General features: G+C 47.0%; 1 protein-coding gene across 1 annotated transcript in view; it reads left to right on the top strand.

Moving 5' to 3' along the window:
• Positions 1-18,743, top strand: part of MAP4K4 (mitogen-activated protein kinase kinase kinase kinase 4) — an 85,013-nt gene that overhangs the window by 9,204 nt on the left and 57,066 nt on the right. The window contains exon 2 of the mRNA XM_010154379.1: positions 18,516-18,641. Within this exon, the coding sequence (XP_010152681.1) occupies positions 18,516-18,641 (126 nt within the window). The remainder of the gene's footprint in view (positions 1-18,515; positions 18,642-18,743) is intronic.

The raw sequence follows: 18,743 nt of genomic DNA, 5'->3' as shown, positions 1-18,743 counted from the left end.
ACACGGCCCAGCTAAGTGCTAAAAGAGCCGTGAAGATGCTGTGCAAACTGGTTCAGTTCATCAGTGTAGGAGAAGCTGCTGTTTGTCTCCTGAGCCTAGAAATGTCTCACGCCCTTTCCAACAAGGGGCCTGTGTACGTTCCTCTAGATAGGTTTAATCTGAAGGGGGTTAAAGTCCACTGAGCGTGCTTTGTGTAGCCTCTCTGGCAGAGAACATTATCTACTGCTAGATGAAAGTGCAAAGGTGTTACCATTAAATTGCAAAGATTGGTGCTTCATGACAAACACAGTTCGGTTTTGCTCTCCTGTCCTTGCTGTCTCTCTTCATTAAGACCCTGCTTCAAGCAGAATTAGACTGACGGGAGTCTGGCCAAGGAGGCATCTTTTTGTGCTGATGATTCCCTGCTGATTTTTTTCATGTCAGGCTTTATTTCTCAAATGTTTCGGTCTGAAAGGAGTGTCTGTAAGAAGTTGGGTTAGTTGCAGAAGTAGTTCCTGTGTGGAGAGCAAGCATGCCGGTGCTGTGTTTTGCGTCATGCCCACCAGGTAAAACAGTAGTTTCTTCACCCAGCACAGCACTGGTGCGAAAGGCTGGTCTCTCCCGTGCCTATTTTTGCAGGGGGACAGGGGCCTTCACAGTTGTCCCTCTCTCTGCTTAACGGACAGGTCAGTTCCACAAATGGACTTCCAGTGTCAGTTGATGTATGAGGTGTTTCTGCAGTATTTCACCAGAGCAGGGATATTTTCCGCTGTAGCTCTTTCTTCTTGAGCTGAATTTCAGTGTTTGATCCTAAAGCTGGTAAGAACTAAGTGGAAATCTTCGTGTAAATGCAACAGCCCACAGACCTTTGGCTAACTGTGACGGCCTGGCAAAGCACCTTGGCTCTGCATACGAGAGCAAGGAAGGAGAGTGCCCGTGATTCCTGAAAAACATTTTCTTATGTGGAATATTGTACTGAATGGAAATGTAATTGGGCAAAGAGACCACAGACAACAGGGAGGGCGAGCATCCCGGTGTCTGCCTGGCTGCCGGGCTCCCCCTGCGCTAACCTGTCTTCCGGCCGGGGCTGTGGGCAGCCAGGCAGCCCTGAGTCACAGCTGTGGAAACAGTGATGCACAGGCAGCACCGGTAAGAGGGGTTTGTATGCCTCCTGCATATTTTACCTCAGCGGCCTTTTCTCTAGTGTTTATTGGTGTTTCTTCTCTTTGAGGTTGTGAGACAAACCCGTTTTTCTAAATGAGTTGATTGTTTTTCACTCTGTTTCTTTTTCCTTCTCTTGCTACTCCACTTTACAACCGTTTGTTCAAATGGAAAGCCTAGGGTCAGTTATAAAATTATAGAGTTGCACTGATTTATAGATCATAGGGGACTGTATTGCCAAACAAGTCTCCACTCAAATTCGAATCCCTGAGGGTGATACTGGTTCCTATTTCCGAATTGCTGCTGTTCCTCAATTCCAGTTAAAAGAGTTTGGGAAATGTACCTAGCCTAGTCTTGATTTGCAACTCAGATTATTAGACTTTGCACTGTTCCTGCAAAAATGGATGGATGGGCATGTAAATGCAAACTCATTCTCTTTCCCATGCCTACAAATGTAAACAAACAAACAGCCATGTAAATTCAAAAAAGGATTTCTCTCACTGGCAGGAAAGGAAAGAGGCACAGTGTCATTTTCTATTTGTACATGTTCAGATGGCATCCTGCTGTGATAGCAGTGCTTCCTCCTGACATACGTGTCTACAGGTTTTCCTTGTTTTCCCTGCACTTCTCACTCGAGATGTGGTTTTACAATACAGCAAAGCCAATGTGATGCCTGGCTGCTACTGTCTCTCTTGCCCCCCTGTTCCAGCTCCCGTTGTAGCAGCATCTATCTGAGCCCGTTGTTCACAGAGCTCCACTGGCAAAGAAGTATTTTCTTCTTATTTTTAAATTTTTTTTATACAGATTAGCTTTCTACAGGTTTTGCCCCAGCAAAAGCTGGGCTGGGGGTGGCTGAGAGGGGCCAGGCAGGGCAGGGATGGGGAGAGGCAGCGGCCATGATCTGGCCTGCAGCAGTATCTCCCCAGGGTTACAGCCGTGAGGCTGCCTGGGGATCTGCACCCCCCCAGCCATCCCCTTGCAGCGGAAAACTGGGAGGAATTCCAACAGCAGGGCTGCATCTTCCCCGGTCACCTGCGAAGGCCGCTGAAGGGCTGTTTGTAGTGCTCCACACCTGCAGATTTAGGAATAAAGAATGGAGTGTAAAGGTCTTCTGCAGGGATTCCCCCACCCTCTGATTCTTTCCACTGCGCAGCAGGCTATTTTTAGTCTGCTTGCTTGACTCAGAAATTACTTCACTTTCTGCTTTGGACCACTTCCATAACATTTATTGTCATTCTGAATTCCAGTGTTCAGGATAATGTCAGTGCAAGGAGTTGCTGGGTGGTGAGCTCGGTTCAAATGGTGGAGCCAAAAAGCCCTGTGCTGAGGATGTGTGCTGCCAGCTGCCTCTGATCTGGTGACCCGCTGGAGACTGGCTTAGGTGAACCACATTTTGGACTGTGTTCCATATTTGCAGGCAAAGGACCTTGTTAATCCTGAGTTTAATGGCACTTTGGTTAGTGAATGGCAAAAGAAAACAACCCTTTAGTGGGCTAATCCAGGTAGCCAGAGTAGATTTACCTCTGAAAGACATGTGTTTGCTTTAAGTGAAGCCTGGAATCAAAAGCCCAGCCTGCCCTTGCTGCATATGCTTTTGTGGTACCATTGCTAATTTTCTGGCTGTCATTCTGTCTTCCTCCAGATATTACTTAGGTATGATTTAAATCAGCAGTCTCTTTGGTAATAGAGTGGTCTTAAGATACAAAAGGTGTTAGAGCAGACTTTACTGTGGGAAACGATGCTCATTTTAATGTTGGTACGTATGATGCATCTAATGAGTTGCCACTTTGAGATATAAAAAAAATACGTAGGTAGTTCTGCAATAGGTGAATCTCATGCAGCTGGTCAGTAAAGCAGAAGAATGCAAATTAGTGAGTTTGGGCAGAGTGTTGTAGTTTCACAGGAAAGACCTTCTGACGCAGTAGCATCCCTGAGGCAATGCTGGATCCAAAGGGGGACAAAGACTGTCTGGCAGTTAATAGGAAATTTTCTTAGGGGAAAAAAAGGAAGGTGTTTCTTCTACTGGTCTTCTCTGCAGCTCGATAATTCATGGGATGAATATAGTTGTGGCAACTCAAGTATTCAGGAGCTGCATATTCAGTGAACAGCAGAGATTGTGCCTATTGGTAAGGCACAATATAGGTCAAAAAGTTGGATTTCAGTGTTTGAGATAAAAGGCTTTTAGTATCAATTCTACATTCTTGTGAATTTTTCACTTTTTTTTCTCCTGAGTCTTAATTAAGCACTACTCATGATGGATTGATGCCTGTTTTGGATTAGGGATCTAATCCATGGTTGTTCACAAAATACCCATATTCACTAGCCTTTGGAGGACAAATAGCTACTTAGAGTATGAACAGCAGTCGCAAAGGCTCCTTGGGGCACGGCCACCTTGACTTTGCGGACCTGTTGAGCAGTGATCTCTTGTGCAAAGGTTTATCTAAATCTTTCCTCTTGGTTGCACTCGAAGGGAGTACTTGTGCGACTGCTGTGCTTTTGGCCATCACTAGAGGGCTTCGGAGCGAGAAACCTGCTTGCCTTCCACATGATGTCAAGAACCAGAAATTTCTTCTGAAAGCTGATACACAGCAACAGACCTTTGAGTTATCCTGCTGGTCTTCAGCGGTTTTTTTGCATCTTCCACTCAGAGAACTTGTTTCATCGTTTTGTTTTGTTTTGTTTTCCTTTTTAACCTTCTCTTAGAATCACAGGCTGGTTTGGGTTGGAAGGGACCTTAAAGACGATCTGGTCCCAACGCCCCTGCCGTGGGCAGGGACACCTTCCACTAGACCAGGTTTCTCAAAGCCTCATCCAGCCTGGCCTTGAACACTTCCAGGGATGGGGCATCCACAACTTCTCTGGGCAAGAAGAAGTTGTCTTCTTTTGGTCTTTTCACCATCTTTGCAAGATAATGGTAAAACAGGGCCTTACCCAGCCCTCCAGGTGTGGGGTGAGTAGGGCTGGTGGGCAGCTAACAGCAGCTAAAGAATTTTGTGGCATCTTGCACTTCCCTGAAGGGAAGAGGCTGGGACATGCAGGTTGCTCACTCCCCAGGACAGCATTGCAGTGTCGGCATCGGGGAGAGGTGGCCAAAACTGGGTTGTGACTGTTGCATGGCTGTACATGCTACAGCTCCTGGGGAAAAGTGTCTGCTCACGAACCAAAGGCGTGAGGGAATAAGGGCTGTATTGTATGAAAGAGAAACTTAGCTGGGTGTCTTGCTTTGAAGAGATTTGCCAATGAGCTGGAGAGTTGCCCTGAGCCAAGCCGGCTTTCAGGGAGGAAGTTTTATAGGTCATGGAAAGCAGCAATGTCCTTTTTTTCCACCATGCCTTGCCTTTAGATGCAGCAGTGTACATGCAGTGCCGTCATCCCTTGTGCTTTGGATCAGTGGCTCGGCGTTAACCCAGGGAGAATTGCGAGTGCCTCCGATTTTTCTCCGTGGTTTGGGAACGCTGGAGCACATGATGGCTGCGATTCAAAGACAAATGCTAGCTCTTTGCTACTGATCACTTTGGCAGAAACCCCCAGATGCTCGGAGACTACAGATGGAGCTGATCTGGGGAGAGGTGTTGGGGTTTTTTTTCTTAAGAAAAAGCACCCAAAACCTTAGAACTATTATTTTTTTTTAAATTATGTTTTACTGTCTTTATAATAGACTCCCTGTTCTTCCTTTTCCTATTCTGCACACCCCCCACCCCCCACCCTTTGCTTTTTAAGTCATGCCAAGCCAGCGCGCAGCTAAAAGCTTTCACTAGCGGAGCATCATTTGTTAGTAAACCGCCAAAGACAAGCTTAACCAATTTAACCAACAATTTTTATGAGGCTTTCCTTTTTGACCGGGCTTTGGGATTTCACCATGCTCCCATTGGAGGGACGAGGCTGTAGGAAAACCGCGGGAGAGGAGTCTCCAGCCGTGACGGGCTTTGTTCACATGCCTGTAGTCTGGCAGAAGCTGACCTCCACAGCACATGGTCTTTCACTTAGCTGCCTCTCTCCAACTATTGGAGAGGTCCGATCTGCTGTGTGTGGGATTTCTGCTGCTTCCATGCTGCTTGGTGATGTTTCCAAACCAGCCGGCGGGTCCTTGCCTTGCTGGTGGAGCTGGAGCTGGCAGGGTTGCTGCAGCCTGTCCCTTTGTGCATGGCTTCATTGTCACACAGCTCTGCTCTGAGCAAATCCGGTGCCTTAAAGCGTATCCTTTTAAATTTTGAAGCTCTCCAAACAACCCATGTTTCCTCCTTCAGATGTAAATGCCCCCCCTCTGTATCCCCCACGCTTTGGCTGGTCTAATTGCTTTTTGTTTGATTTCAAATCAGTGTCGTTAAGGTAAGATTATTCCCCCCCTCCCCAGACTGTTACTTTGTAATGTTATGGGACTAGCATAGTAAAAAGCTGTAGTATCTGTCGGGGTGAGTACCCCCAGCATGGAATTACAGGCCTTTTCCTGCTCATTAATCATCTTCCCCTGAGACCCTGTAGTGATTGCATTGCTTTTGTTTTAAGGCAAAGGTCCCTGAGAAGAAGGCCATTTATTTATCTGGACAAGAGAAGCCCTCTATGTTTGTTTTATTTCATTTTTTGTTTTGTTTTGTTTTTTTAAACATGTAGCTTTTGAATTTATCCTTAAGGAAGCCACTGCTCTGGGCATTAGAGGGGAGCGCAGCTGGGTGGCTGGGGCCACTGTTGGCACAGGAGCTGTGGCGGCTACTGGAGGCTGGGGAATCCAACCCAGTAGTCTTTCTGAGGGACGTCAGGTTATTCCTGCATAGGAAGCTTTCCCTAAAACACGTTACGCCTTCATTGATTTTCCAGCCAAGTTGCCGAGTGTCGCTTTTGACCAGTGGCTCGTGGGCCAGGAGGGGGCTGTGCCCGTCTGAGGGAGAGACCCCAGTGCAGCTCCCAGCAGGCTCACAGCGCACACACACGTGTCCTCTTTCTGCTGCGTCTCCTTCTGAACACGTGTGATGCCCAGAGAGTGGAATAAACAAAGAAGCGACCCCCTCACCGCAAACCTGAAGGAGCGGTGTTGCCCTTGGCCGCCCTGAGGAGGGCTGCAGCCTGGATGGGGGGGGCCTGGTGTGCTTCCCTCTCTTCCCAGTCTGGTGTGGGGATTTTTTTCTTCCTAGGTGGAGTGGCCTGGCCTTTCAGGTTTCTCTGGACAGACTTTGTGGTTGAATTAGGGTGGGCCTGTCAAGGGAGAGTTTTGGACCGAGCGAACCTCGTTTTCTTCTTCCCAGCACCTGGCCCCTCCGCTAGTCATGGTGCACGGGCAAAAGTGGTTGGGAAGTGCACTCCTGTCCCCAGACTCCTGCCAGGGCTCTTGGGGTTTCAGCTCAAGAGTGAGAGACTTGTGGTGGGATCTACACTGTCTTTAAACTGGAGTGTGAGGTGCCATAGCGGCTCTGACATTTGAGGTGAAACACTGTTCAATAAATGCAAGCCTGTTCATGGACCAGCAGCAAAACCAAACCTGTGCTGTAGTATTAGGACCATTTATACTTCCTCAATTCCTATTTTCTTGGCTGTTAATTGTGGTTTCTTTGTTGCCTGCCCAGCTAAGGGTAAATACAGTGGAGATGTAATATTTTCTGCAAGCATTTCTTGCTTTTATTTATCCTGATGGAAGAAGAAGGCTTTTCTTCTCAGTCAGGTAAATAATTAGCTGTCTGTCAGCAGCTTCCTTGCTCTGAGAGGGGTAGGAAGGGAGGGGGCCATGATGCCCCATCTGATAGATGGACACAAGCATCTTGTGGCTCTGTTCATTGTTAATCCACTCCTGCAGCACCGCTCAGCTGTGAGGTTTCCAGGCGTGCTTGGCAGCGCCGACAACAAAAACATCTGGTCCAAGAGTATGGTTCCCTTCTGCTGGCAGCTGCACGAAAATGATTTTGTACATAGTGGCATAATGCCAAATGCACTTACTTGTACACTAAAGTGCATGGCCTTTATAGAGCTTTGGCAGTGCAGAGCGATTTTAAATGCTGTGCATAAGTCAGCAGTAATCTACCAAAGAAAATCAAAAACTCAGCAACCGGTTTTATAAAGAACTTGCTTATCACGCGTGCCCAGACACGGCCGTACCTTTGTACCTGTCTAACAGCTGTTCCCGTCTGAATACAAAGGAAAAGCCTTTTGGTCACAGCCCTGGTCGTCATCTGTCCCCTGGAAGGGATTGGCACAAACACGAAGGGAGGTTTGCCCCTTGCAGACATCCCCGAATTCTTCTCGTCGGCAGCCGCGTTTATCTGCTATTGATAGAGGTTGTCTGTCTCCTCTCTTGTTTTAGGAAGGACCTGGTGTGTGCTGAAGAAAACGTTAGCTGTGAATCAAGTAGTTTGTGTGTCTGCTGGTAAATTGTAATTTGAGTGATTGGACTTGTTAATTACAGTCATCATCATCATCTTGTCAGTCAGTTGTAAATCATTCTGTAATGGATTTCCTTTTGAAAAAAAGACCTGTATTTCTAAGCTCAAGTGTATATTAGAATTAAAATAGAATATTTGTATTCCTTCCTGCTTTGAAAACCTTTAGGGTTACAAGTGTGGATCCCTTTCTTAGGTGAACAAGCAAGTTGGAGAGATCTTTGCTCCAGCAAAGCTGCTCTCAGGCTGTATATTTCTAGTTACTTCTTTTCTGATTCTTCCCACAAGAGTGGCTGAGCTGGGTGGTGCCTTTTCACCCCCAGAGCTTCTGTTGGGTTGTAGCTTTCAGGAATGCTGTAGAAGAGGAGGGAGGAGCAGAAACCCCATGTCCTGTCCGGCATTGACCATGGGCCTGGGTTTGCCCTTTGCAGAAGGAGCCCGTTCCTGTCCAGGAAGAAGTGGATGGTTTGAAGGCTTGGACAGGGTATTTCTTGAGGTATGTGTAGGGCTGATCGTCTCACAGTTACCTGGTGTTGATCCTCTGCTCTGTTGCTGCTGGGAGGAGCAGTTCTCACCAAACTGGAGAGAGAAGGGAGAGGAGTTGGAGATGGTGGCAAAGGGAGGAGGAGCAAGCTTCCTCCTGACAGCTTTTGAAGCAGTCTGTGCTTGCATGTTAGTGAGAGAAGCCGAAGTTGTTTTCTGAGGTATTCTTAAAATTGAAAATTTTGAATTGAATTGAATTCAGCAAGTCTGTAGGGCTTGGTCTGATCTTCTCCCGTCTTGCCCCAGCCACCCGCAATCTGCGGGGACATTGTATATTCAGCCCATTTCTCAAACGCATGATGGCTGGCGGGGCAGCTGTCTTTGTGATCCCTTCTGCCCCTCGTCTGGTGTGAGGAAGGGGCCTTTGAACCTCTTGGGTCCTCCCTGTTCACACCTGGGTTTTGCATTTGCAGGGGTGAAGTTTGCGGATTACCAGCAGAGCTGGAGCGGTGACTAATATTGGACCGGAGAAGCTGCAGTGTTTAACCTTTAGGCAAAGATTACCTGAAATTAAAACTTGTAAGGACTTGTGCGCTCGCACTGTGTCATTCAATCATGTTTGTAAGACACATGTACAGATTGGATGATTTCTTTTATTCCTGGGTAATTTACATATTTTGGCTGCTTCACAAAAGAAAGCTTGTGTTGAAAAAGGCAGATCATGATCTCACGCTAGTCCTTGCTTACAAGGAGTTTTCTGGAGGCTGCAGTGTAGCCCAAAATTTGAAGTTTTCCTTTTGTGGGTGTAAAACAGAGCATAGGTTACCAGCAGCACGTACAGCGGGCATTAAACACAGTTATTAGCTCCTAAGCCAGCATATTACCCTCAGTGTTTGGGATGTGATGGCTGTCTGTTAGATGTTTCATCTGGCAGAAGAGAAAAGCGCTAAATCTGTTTCTTCGTAGTAATGGGCTAAGTGAAGTATGTCACTTCATAGAAGTGGATTGGTTGCAAAGAAAATGCAGTAATTTTGTTTTCAGGGCTTTTCTTAGTACTTATTTTCCGACAAAATGCAGGGCTTTGTTAGTGTTGCAGACGGAGTTTTAAATATTTGGAAGGAAAAATTGCAGCACTCGCAACATTTTAATGAGGAGTGTTTGCTAATTAAAGCCTAGAAGACTAAGGGAATGTGGACAGCTGAGGGATTAGCAATGTGTTACAAAGTTCTTCTTCCACCTACCAGTTGATTTGGGTTCAAAAGCCAAAATCAGTAATAAAACTTGTAGTCTTCCAGTGGCTGCTTGCTGGCTCTAACTGTTGATGCTACGAATGACCAGAAGCCTGGATTCATTCTGCCTAAATTTAGGTACGTAGTGGTTGTGCTGAAGCCTGGAGCATAGCTGCCCTGGGTGCCTGCAATTTAGCATGGGGGGAAAGGTGCCTGTAAGGGGACAGGTCTGTCCACCTGAGGTGGGACTGGGTCTCTGGAAAGTGCTAGGTGTCATAAAATCACGGAATGGTTTAGGTTGGAAGGGACCTTAAAGCTCGTCTGGTTCCAACCCCCCTGCCATGGGCAGGGACACCTTCCACTAGACCAGGTTGCTCAAAGCGTCATCCAGCCTGGCCTTGAACACTTCCAGGGATGGGGCATCCACAGCTTTTCTGGGAAACCTGTTCCAGTGCCTCGCCACCCTCTCCATGAAGAACTTCTTCCTGATATCTAATCTAAACCTCCCCACTTTCAATTTAAACCCGTTCCCCCTTGTCCTGTCACTACAGGCCCTTGTAAAAAGCCCCCCCCAGCTTCCTTGTAGCCCCTTCAGGTACTGGAAGGTGCTATAAGGTCTCCCCGGAGCCTTCTCTTCTCCAGGGTGAACAAGCCCAACTCTCTCAGCCTGTCTTCAGGTACTTGCTTTCTGGCTGCTAGCTGCTGACAGTTCTGGTGGTGCTTGTTCATGCTGCCCCACATTTCCTGTTCTTCTTTCTTTTTTAATTTTATTTTTTAATATATGCATGATTTTGGGGTACCATTGCCAGTCTGTACCCTCTACTTCTCCAATCTGTGTGTTTTGCTTTTGGCCTGAATAGTATTATGTACCAAGCAGTTCCAAGCCCTCCATCACTGTCGGATGAAGAAACGGTGGCATGTGATGGAGCTTCTGAGTTTCTCTTTTCAGTTACTTCTCCAGCCCCGTCTCTTTAATAAAGGATCCTATGTGAAACAGCCCCGAGGAAACACCAAAGTGGATTTACTTTTCCTTCCTCTGCTTTGTTCTGTTCCTGTTCAGGTGTGCATGGTGACATCTTTTGGGTTCATGATCCTGAACTGTTGTTTTTTAGCATTTGGGATCTTCAGAGTACAAATGAAAGAGGAGTTTTCAGTAAATCCCTCTTCCCTGTTCATCTGCAGGACTTGTTGGTCAGTGTGGGTGTGAGGCTGTATACTGAACGAATCTGTCCTGTAAGGGAATACAGTGTCTTCATGTAATTATAGGTTTCCATGACGTATGTACTAGAAGAACATTCGTGTTATGCCAGAACTACTATTTTTACTGTATGTTACTGTCCTAGCTTAAATTTCTGCTCATATAGCTTCTGTGTGGCATTCGGTGAATAGGAAATCCACTTTCAGTCATTTCAGCCTTTTGTTTTCTGTCTTCTCTCAGATGTTTGCCTTCTGTCTATGCTCTTCAAAACTGAAGTTTTGTTTCGAACTAGAACTTTAGTTTCTCATCGCATCTCTTCAGTTGCATCAAACCTGCAGGACTCGTGAGCCTTTTCCATCTCCCAAGTCCAGACTGTGGCCCAGCAGTGTCCTGACTACATGTGCAGGGAGGGACCCAGGTGTCAGTCCTATTTGTGAAGGAGATGTGCCCTCCAGGTGGGAGCGGGGGCATGCCAGGGCTTCACACTGCCCAGGGGGAGCAGGGGCCAAACAGGGAGCAACGCATCCCCTGGCTCTGTCACCCCAGAGATGCTGCATTCCTTGGCATCAAATCCACGCTGAGACTGGATGTAGAGAAGCAGGGCAGCTTTTTGGCTTTGAGCATAAGCCTGTTTTCTCTCCAGCATCTACATCTGCTCTTACTGTCTGTGCCTGGAGCTTTGCATAAAGGAAATTGTTTTAATTTCTCTCCTTCACACACAGATTTATTTTTCATATCTGCTAGCGAGGGCTTGTTCTGATCACAAAAACCCCCTGAGACTGGATGTAGAGTTCTATACCAACAGGCATTTTTAGTGTGAATAGTTATAATGGAAGGTTTAGTACCCTACCTCCCTCTTTTAGGAGGGTTCTGAGGATGTCAGTACAAGGCTGGCTTGTTGCGTAACTCGTAAGTAATTTGGGTGTGATGAGGATGGACACTTGTATAGCTGGGGTAAACATGCAATCTGAGCAGGAAACTCTTTTTAAGTAATCGTGACCAGGATTGAGGGACTAGCCTTGGAAACGGTTGAAGGGATTTGCCCTTAGGAGGTTTCTCTCTTGGTTGTCTTCGGAAAAGCTGGTGGCTTCCTGGGGTTTTACTGGGGGAGGTCAGCAGCGGTGCAGCCTCTGTGCCTTCAGCGCAGCACAGTCAGTGACCAGCGAAGGCACCCCGGGCGCATCAGGCAAGAAAGAAAATACTGTTGTCGGGGTGATTGGCAGAGGAGGTGGTTTGGAGGAGACAACAGACAAGTATTGTCTTCACATGGTTTTTGGCTCCTTCCTGCCTGCACGTGATTCAGTCTCCTGTGCCTGCACAATGCAGCTACACAGGCTTCTTCGGGCAGCGCTGGGAGCCTGCTTAAGAGCTAGCCCTCCATCGTGCTTTTTTGTCCAGTTAACTTAATCGTCGTTTTATGGCTGCAGCCTCAGCCATGGCACTGCTGCAAACAGTTTGGCTCATTTGCTCTCTCGGTGCCTTTAGCTTGGTGCCTTGAGCGTGCAGTAGAGAGGGTGTTGTGCCAAAGGGACACAAAGCGGCCTCTATTTTGCGTGTGTTGGGAAGTGTGTTTCTAACCTGCTTGGTGAAATCTTGTGACCGAAGGTAACCAAACGTGGTCATAAGGACAGCCCTGTTCTCCCAGGCGGTTCTCACCAAACTCAGGTCGGGGTTTTTCTGACCCTTGAAAAAGCGTCACAGCCATCTTCTGCAATCGCTCTGCCTGAGCAGAGCACCGCCGGTCTGCTGTCGGTCTTCTGGCAGTGCAGCTCCGTGCCGGCGGTGGAAGCGGCTTGGAGGCTGGTGAGCAGCTGACAGTGACAGGATGGGCTCCAGAAAGCTGGCAAACTGTAACGCCTGTGAAGGGGTTTCTCTGCACGGCTGCATAGGGGACAAGGGGTGAAGGCTGAGAGGCACCCTCGCAGCGATGGTGGGGCTGTGCTCCCACCCGTGCTACTGCTTGCTGGATGTCTAGTGCTGCTTTGATGTCTCCGAGTGTGTGGCGTGATGGACGGGTTTTCTTAAGGGTGAACAGTCTGCAGGCCTTTGGACAAGTGCCTGTTTGGGAAGGATTTGAAGGACTGAGCAGAGAAACAAGCGTGCTGATGCCAAGGTGGGAAGAGCTTGTGGTTAAGGGGTCTGTGAAAGAGAGACCTTGCCCGTGAAGTGGAACAGACACCGTGAGTGCTGGGGGTGAGAAGGTAACAGAGGAGAGAGGCAGAAGGGAAATAAACTTGCATGAGCTCTTTAGCTTGAGGGTAACAAAGCTCAAAGGCTCCAAGAAAGACTGTCAGGAAAGATGGGATGTAATAAGGAAGTTGGACACTCCTGTATGTTAAGATTTAGGAGGGACTGTATATGGACTTGTTAAATGTTTACTGCGCATCTTGATTAAAGCCTTTTCTTTTAAACAGTTTAGGCTTTCCCTCCCAAGAAGCCTGTGTTTGGTATTTTCTTTAAAGAACTATTCTAATATCATATTCCCAGTTCCAACAGTCCATTGCGGCGTTGGGGAGGATCGCGTTTCTCCACGTTGCGCTCTCCGCACTGCAAGCTGCTCTGCTTCACGCAAACTTCCTACCTTGGCAGGCGCTGGCAGGGACTTGCCCAGTGCTCGAAGTCTCACTGCTCCTGTGGTTACGTTCCTCCCAAAATCACAATCTCCCTTCCCAGCTTGGAGGCAGCGCCACAGCTCCTGGGTCAAATACTGCAGAGTGTGCAATACTGCCCCAGCTCTTCTTGCCAAAGCATCTCCCTCGTGTGTGAGAAATTTATTAACGAGTGTGGATATTATGGATTCCAGCACCAGAAAAGGTCACCTGTTGTGCTAGGCACTATTCAGACTTTCCCTGTCCTGGACAGATTCAGCTCCGAATGCATGCTGGCCAGGTCTGGGGTGTGGGGAGGAGGGAGGATGTGACACACAAGCAGAATGGTGGTTTGCAAAAGTTGGTGTCGTGATTTATCCAGGAGGATTTTTGCTTGTGTTTGGTGCCTTTTAGGACTCTCTTGTATGTGGGTGGAGAGCAGAAATGAAAAGTGAGAGGAAGCAGAAAGCAAAATAAAGTGGGTTTCTTGTGGGCTTCTCCTGTTTTTCTTCAACTTGTGTGTTTGGGGGAGATGGTGAAAAGAACGGCTGAGTCGCCGTGGTTCTGGGGCCTCTGAAAGCAAACCAGTTTCTTCTCCTCCACCCTGTGTGTCTGTGGGTTAGCACTCCCCTTCCCAGACCTGTCCTGAGGCTTCTGCCTGCCCCTCCACACAGATCCCAACTATCCAGTGATTTAAAGATTCCCAAATCCCGCAAGCCACTGCTGGTGCTTGCGATCCTCAGCAGCTCAGCTTACTCTGAAACACCAGGTACAGCATCTCTGGCCACTGTTCTCCAGGCAGCGTGGCTCCCTCGGTATAGGCAGGCAGTTTGAGGGGCAGCGCGGGGGAAGGAAAAGGAAAGGAGACTTGGAGACTTCCCTTTCCCATCCCCCTTTGCCTGTGTGTGAGGCTCTCCACTGCTGGGGAGTGGTGCCAGTTCTTAAAACACTTGGTTGTAGCTTAGAATCACTGGATGCTGTTTGTGCAGGGGGAGTGCAGGTTTGCCACTGCCTCGTTGCTTAGATCAGGAGGGGAAGTTACTGGGACACGGATTTGTAACCTCTGCAAACTGATTTCGGGCAGCATGTAACTCTCCTGGCGTGATAGATAAACTTGCTCTTACTTTCATCACAGAACATTGTCTTGCTTTATCCTGGCTTGGTTGTGTTTCCTCATTCATGTTCATGTTTTCCCTCATCGGACTACTAGAGTAAATAAAATCTCCTGAAATTGTCCCGAGTTTCTCCTCCCCGAGCTGTGCCGTCTCTTGAGAAGGCAGAATCGACAGCTACCAAAGAGCAGTGCTTAGGCAGCTCTTCCACCCCGGGGGGGAGTATGGATGGAAAGTCACCGCTTACATTCCCAGGGATACTTCCTCGCTGTGCCTTTAGGTGTCGGGTGGAGTGGTGTTTTTTTTTGTTTGTTTTGTTTTTAAATTTAGCTCCTGAAATAATTTCCTTGTGCTATAGAGCTTGGGAAACTGTTGTTCCCCCTTTCCTCCCTCAGGTCTGCTTCTCAGAGACAGAATCTCGTAGGGGTCTCGTACCAGTTGCAGTGCTGGGGCAGGCCCGGGACTGTTTCGCTTGGTCTCCCGAGGCACCTAGACAATGACGTTTACAGAATTATATAAAAACAGGCAGGCGTGGAGTGGTTTTTGTTTCCTTTTGTTATGTTCTCCCTGCTTCTGGCACTTGCAGAGCTGCGATTCCCTTCTTCTCCCTCCCTACCATGATGTCCAGCAAAGTGCTTCTGAATTCCTCATCTTCTAAGAATTTGTATAGCTAAGCAGGATTTTCTTGCAATAATGATGCAGGGGGCTTACCTTTGGAAAACATGCTGAAATGGCATAATTGAGCTGTCCAGATTAATATTCCTTACATGGATCTGCTCTAGTAGCTTTTATTTCACTGGGACTTACTCCAGTGGTAGTCATGGTCAGATACTTAAATCATCACCATTTTGTAAATGGTGATGTAATGAGAATAACAAGTCATTGATTTGCTGTCTGTGTGCAAAAAACCCATAATTTGGTATTTTGGGTGCAGTGATGAATGGAAGAGCAAGCAGTGCAGAGATTTAGTGCTACAGCCGCAAGCAAGCTGACGGGGTGGCGCGAGGTGCGTGCCGAGAGGTAATGCGCCCGGTTTCTTTTTTACAGTGCTGACTCAAATGGTGAGAAGTGATCTTAGCGGGTAGAGGTGGAATTCTCTGCGGGCATCCTGTGTGTTTTTTAATCTTACAGGCAAAGTCATCGTGATAAAACAGCATTGCGGTTAGAAATCCCTAGAGATGCTGACATGTCCGTTTAATCTCTGAAGGGAAACACATGGCAAGGGAGAGGAAAACCGTTCCAAGCTTGATTTAACCACGTGAGTCTTGCAGAAGTATAGCTTACTGCAAAAATTACTGGTAATCAGACATGCTGTCACAAACAGACAGCGAATGTGTAAGTGTAAAACACTTACACCAGCCCTATCACAGGCCAGACAAAGAAGGTTTCAATGGGAGTTTGTATCCACAGATAATGGCTTAAAGTGGTAATTGATGCCAGCTGCATAAAATCACTAGGAAGGGCTTACCAGCTGCCTCTCTTCTCCAAGAAAAAAGGATGTACTTCTGTGTTACTTCATGAGAATGACAGTCTCTTGCCTCAGTCGGCTTTAATTTTCCCCTTTTGCGATCCTGGCACCTCTGCAGGCAGGGGGAGAGTTAGTGGGGTGGTCCAGCACATGTGTTGTCAGGGGGAGGCGAGGGACCTTCTGTCTGACGCCGTCTCCCATGTCCGCATCCCAGGACGGCTGCTGAAACACCTCTCTGCACAGGAGGATCCCTACTGCAGGCAGCAGCCTGCCCTCCCTGCGGCACGCGTGTCCATAAAGAGACCTGTGCGGAAACGGTCTTATCCAGTGAGATTTTTGAGTGGGATTCATCTCACCCTGGTGCAAGACATCTGCAAGATCGGTGTCTAGATCTTGGCTAATGACCTCATCCTCCTTTTGTAGTCGATGGGGAGAAGTAAACACTGGTAGGGCACACATTGTTTGGCCTCTTTCAGATATCCATGTTGGGATGAGATCAATTTTACCCTGGAAAAAAACGTTCCTGAATCTGGAACAGAACAATTTTGGACTGGCAACCTTTTTTTAAAAATTATTATTTATTTCTTTTGTTTTACCTTACCCCCATTGCAGTACCACAGTGGTACTGCAGCCTTCTCCGTGCTGATTAATCGTCATGATAGTTCCTGTTGCCACAGAGTCTTCAGGACTCGGTGCCAGGGCGTTATCGATCCACACCAAGTAAGTGGAGTCCTCCAAAGCCTGTCAAGAATTACTGAATCCATTTATTTCTGTAAGCTGGAATTTGGACTGGATTGAACTATAGGTGAGACGCTGTTTGCCTTGTGGACAAATGCTCAATGGCAGCTGAAATAGGAATTTTGGACCATTATTAGCCTTAGTAAAGGGAGTATCAAGGTTGCTGCAGGCCATTGAGCAGGTGCTTTGCGACAGCCACAAGTTAAAACAGAGGGAGCAGTGACTGCCTGCAGTCCGCTGGGTCTGTATGCGCCTTTTTTGTTGTTGTTTGTGCTTCGGGGGGGATGATTTGGGATGTGTTTTTCTTACTCATTTATTTTTCAGAAATAGATCCTGTCTAAGCATTGTAATTTTGGCTGCTGTTAGAATGGATAAACATGAGCAACCTTTAGGACATCCTGCCCATTGTATTGTAAAAGCTATTGTGTTCATGTGCTGAGGGTAGGAAATAATTTTTATATAAAAAGCAAGTACAAAATAGCAGATTAATCCAATTATACATACTAACCTATCAGGGATTAAGTCCCAAACCAGTAACAAAGCTCCTAGTTACTATATATATATATTTTTTTTTTTTGCCTAAATTCAAAATTCAGTGTGGTAGTTTCTAGTGGAAGCGTGTATTCTCTCTCTTTTTTTTTTTTTACGTCTGGTCTAGATAAATAAAAAAATCACACAACAGCAAGGACAACAGAAGCAGCTGAGGAAGCACGGATTGAGCTTTTGGCTCAAAAAGCTGTTCTAATAACACGTTCTCCAAGGGCTGCTGTTCACTGGGAACTTTGTTTTGCAAGAATATTTTACTGTTTTGTTCAGGGATCCAGAACTACACAGTACTTGACCTTAAAAATGCGTCGTGAGAAGATCTAAGAATAGTTTAGCTCTGGTTTTGGGCATTCTTCTAATGATTTACGAGTAAGCACTGCATCCCGCTAGCAGTGTATTTGAAATAATCATTTGCTTTGTAGAATAGGGTGGTTTCTTTTGCGTGAGCCGTGTGTACCGGTGTGCATAAATGGTTAACGTGTGCTGGGGATTAACATCTGCGCATGTCGTGAACAGGATACTTGATTGCTCGCATGGTACAAATTGCAAGGAAGTTTAAGCCTTAAAATTTTCTCACACAATCAGCTTTGACATTACAGGATAATCAAAGTACGTGCTACCGTTTCCATCAGCCAGCCACCCTAGGGAACTGAGGTTTCGGTTTCTTCCTGTAACCAATTTGAGGTAGATGTTTTCCCCCTGGATAGCTAAGGCTAGAAAATTGTGGAGGGAATGAAGATTGTGCCCAAAGGGGCGATGCTGCTGCCTTTCCATTCGTTGCCTTGAGCAGTGCTGGATGAAGGCTCCTGCTGTCTAGGTGTGGAGAGCGCTGGGGGTGGGATGGTGTCTGCTCCTTCTGTACCTGCTGGCTGCCGGTTCAGGTGTCGCCTTGGACGGTGCTGGACCCTTCACAGAATCACGGAATTCTTGGGAGGGATGATCTCCCTTCACCTGAGCTGCTCTCTGCTTGGCACCTTGCTGCGGCGTGGGGGAGCCGGGGGAAATCCTTCCTCTGCCTTTGTGTCCCAGCATCCTGTTTACCGCCTGGGCTCCCAGCCTGCTCTTCCTGATGCACTTGCTCTTCCTCCACGGTGGCAGATGGAGGAGGAGGAAGCTTGTGCACGAGGTGAACGCCTTGTCCCCGCAGTGAGTGGAATTCCTGATCTCCATCTCTGTTTTCCTGTGCCAGCCCTGTGCTGGCACTGAGGGGGGGACCCCCCTCAGAGGACCCCTTTTCAAAATTAAGGGGAAAAAAATGAGGAAGGTGTAAATAATATTCCTCTATTGTAAACTTACAGATGTCTTTGGTTTTCTAGTTCTCTGGGCTGTGTAGAATAAAAGCCTGCTAGCGGTGTGTTTGCTTAAGGTATTACAGGCCTAGGGTGTTTAAACAGATCCTGACCTGCTCCATCATTGGAGGAAGACCAGCTCATCCTTCGTCTGCTTTTTTTGCACTATAGAAAACTTGGGAAAGTAAAAGGCTGTTTAGGCCATCTCAATAAACAGGATTTTGATGCTACGAACATAGGATGTGTTTACTGAGCATGATGCTGAAATAAATTGAACTTTTAAAAAATAAACTTGTGTGAAATAAATAATGCACAAGGTTTATTAAACTTCTGTGTGGGTTTTTTTTTTTTTTCCAAAGGATGAAGAAGAAGAAATTAAACTGGAGATTAATATGCTAAAGAAATATTCTCATCATAGAAATATTGCAACTTACTATGGTGCTTTCATTAAGAAAAGTCCTCCAGGACATGACGACCAACTGTGGGTAAGCAGATATTTCTCAAGCATGTTCATAAGTCTTTCCCTTTCGGATATAGCTTGAGGATGACAGAAATATCACGTTGTGGAAAGACAAACTAACAGAGTT

The sequence above is a fragment of the Eurypyga helias genome, unplaced genomic scaffold (assembly GCF_000690775.1).
Source record: "Eurypyga helias isolate BGI_N326 unplaced genomic scaffold, ASM69077v1 scaffold9066, whole genome shotgun sequence".
NCBI classification, from domain to species: domain Eukaryota; kingdom Metazoa; phylum Chordata; class Aves; order Eurypygiformes; family Eurypygidae; genus Eurypyga; species Eurypyga helias.
Note: the sequence above shows the minus strand (reverse complement) of the source record. Positions and strands in the feature narration are given on the sequence as shown.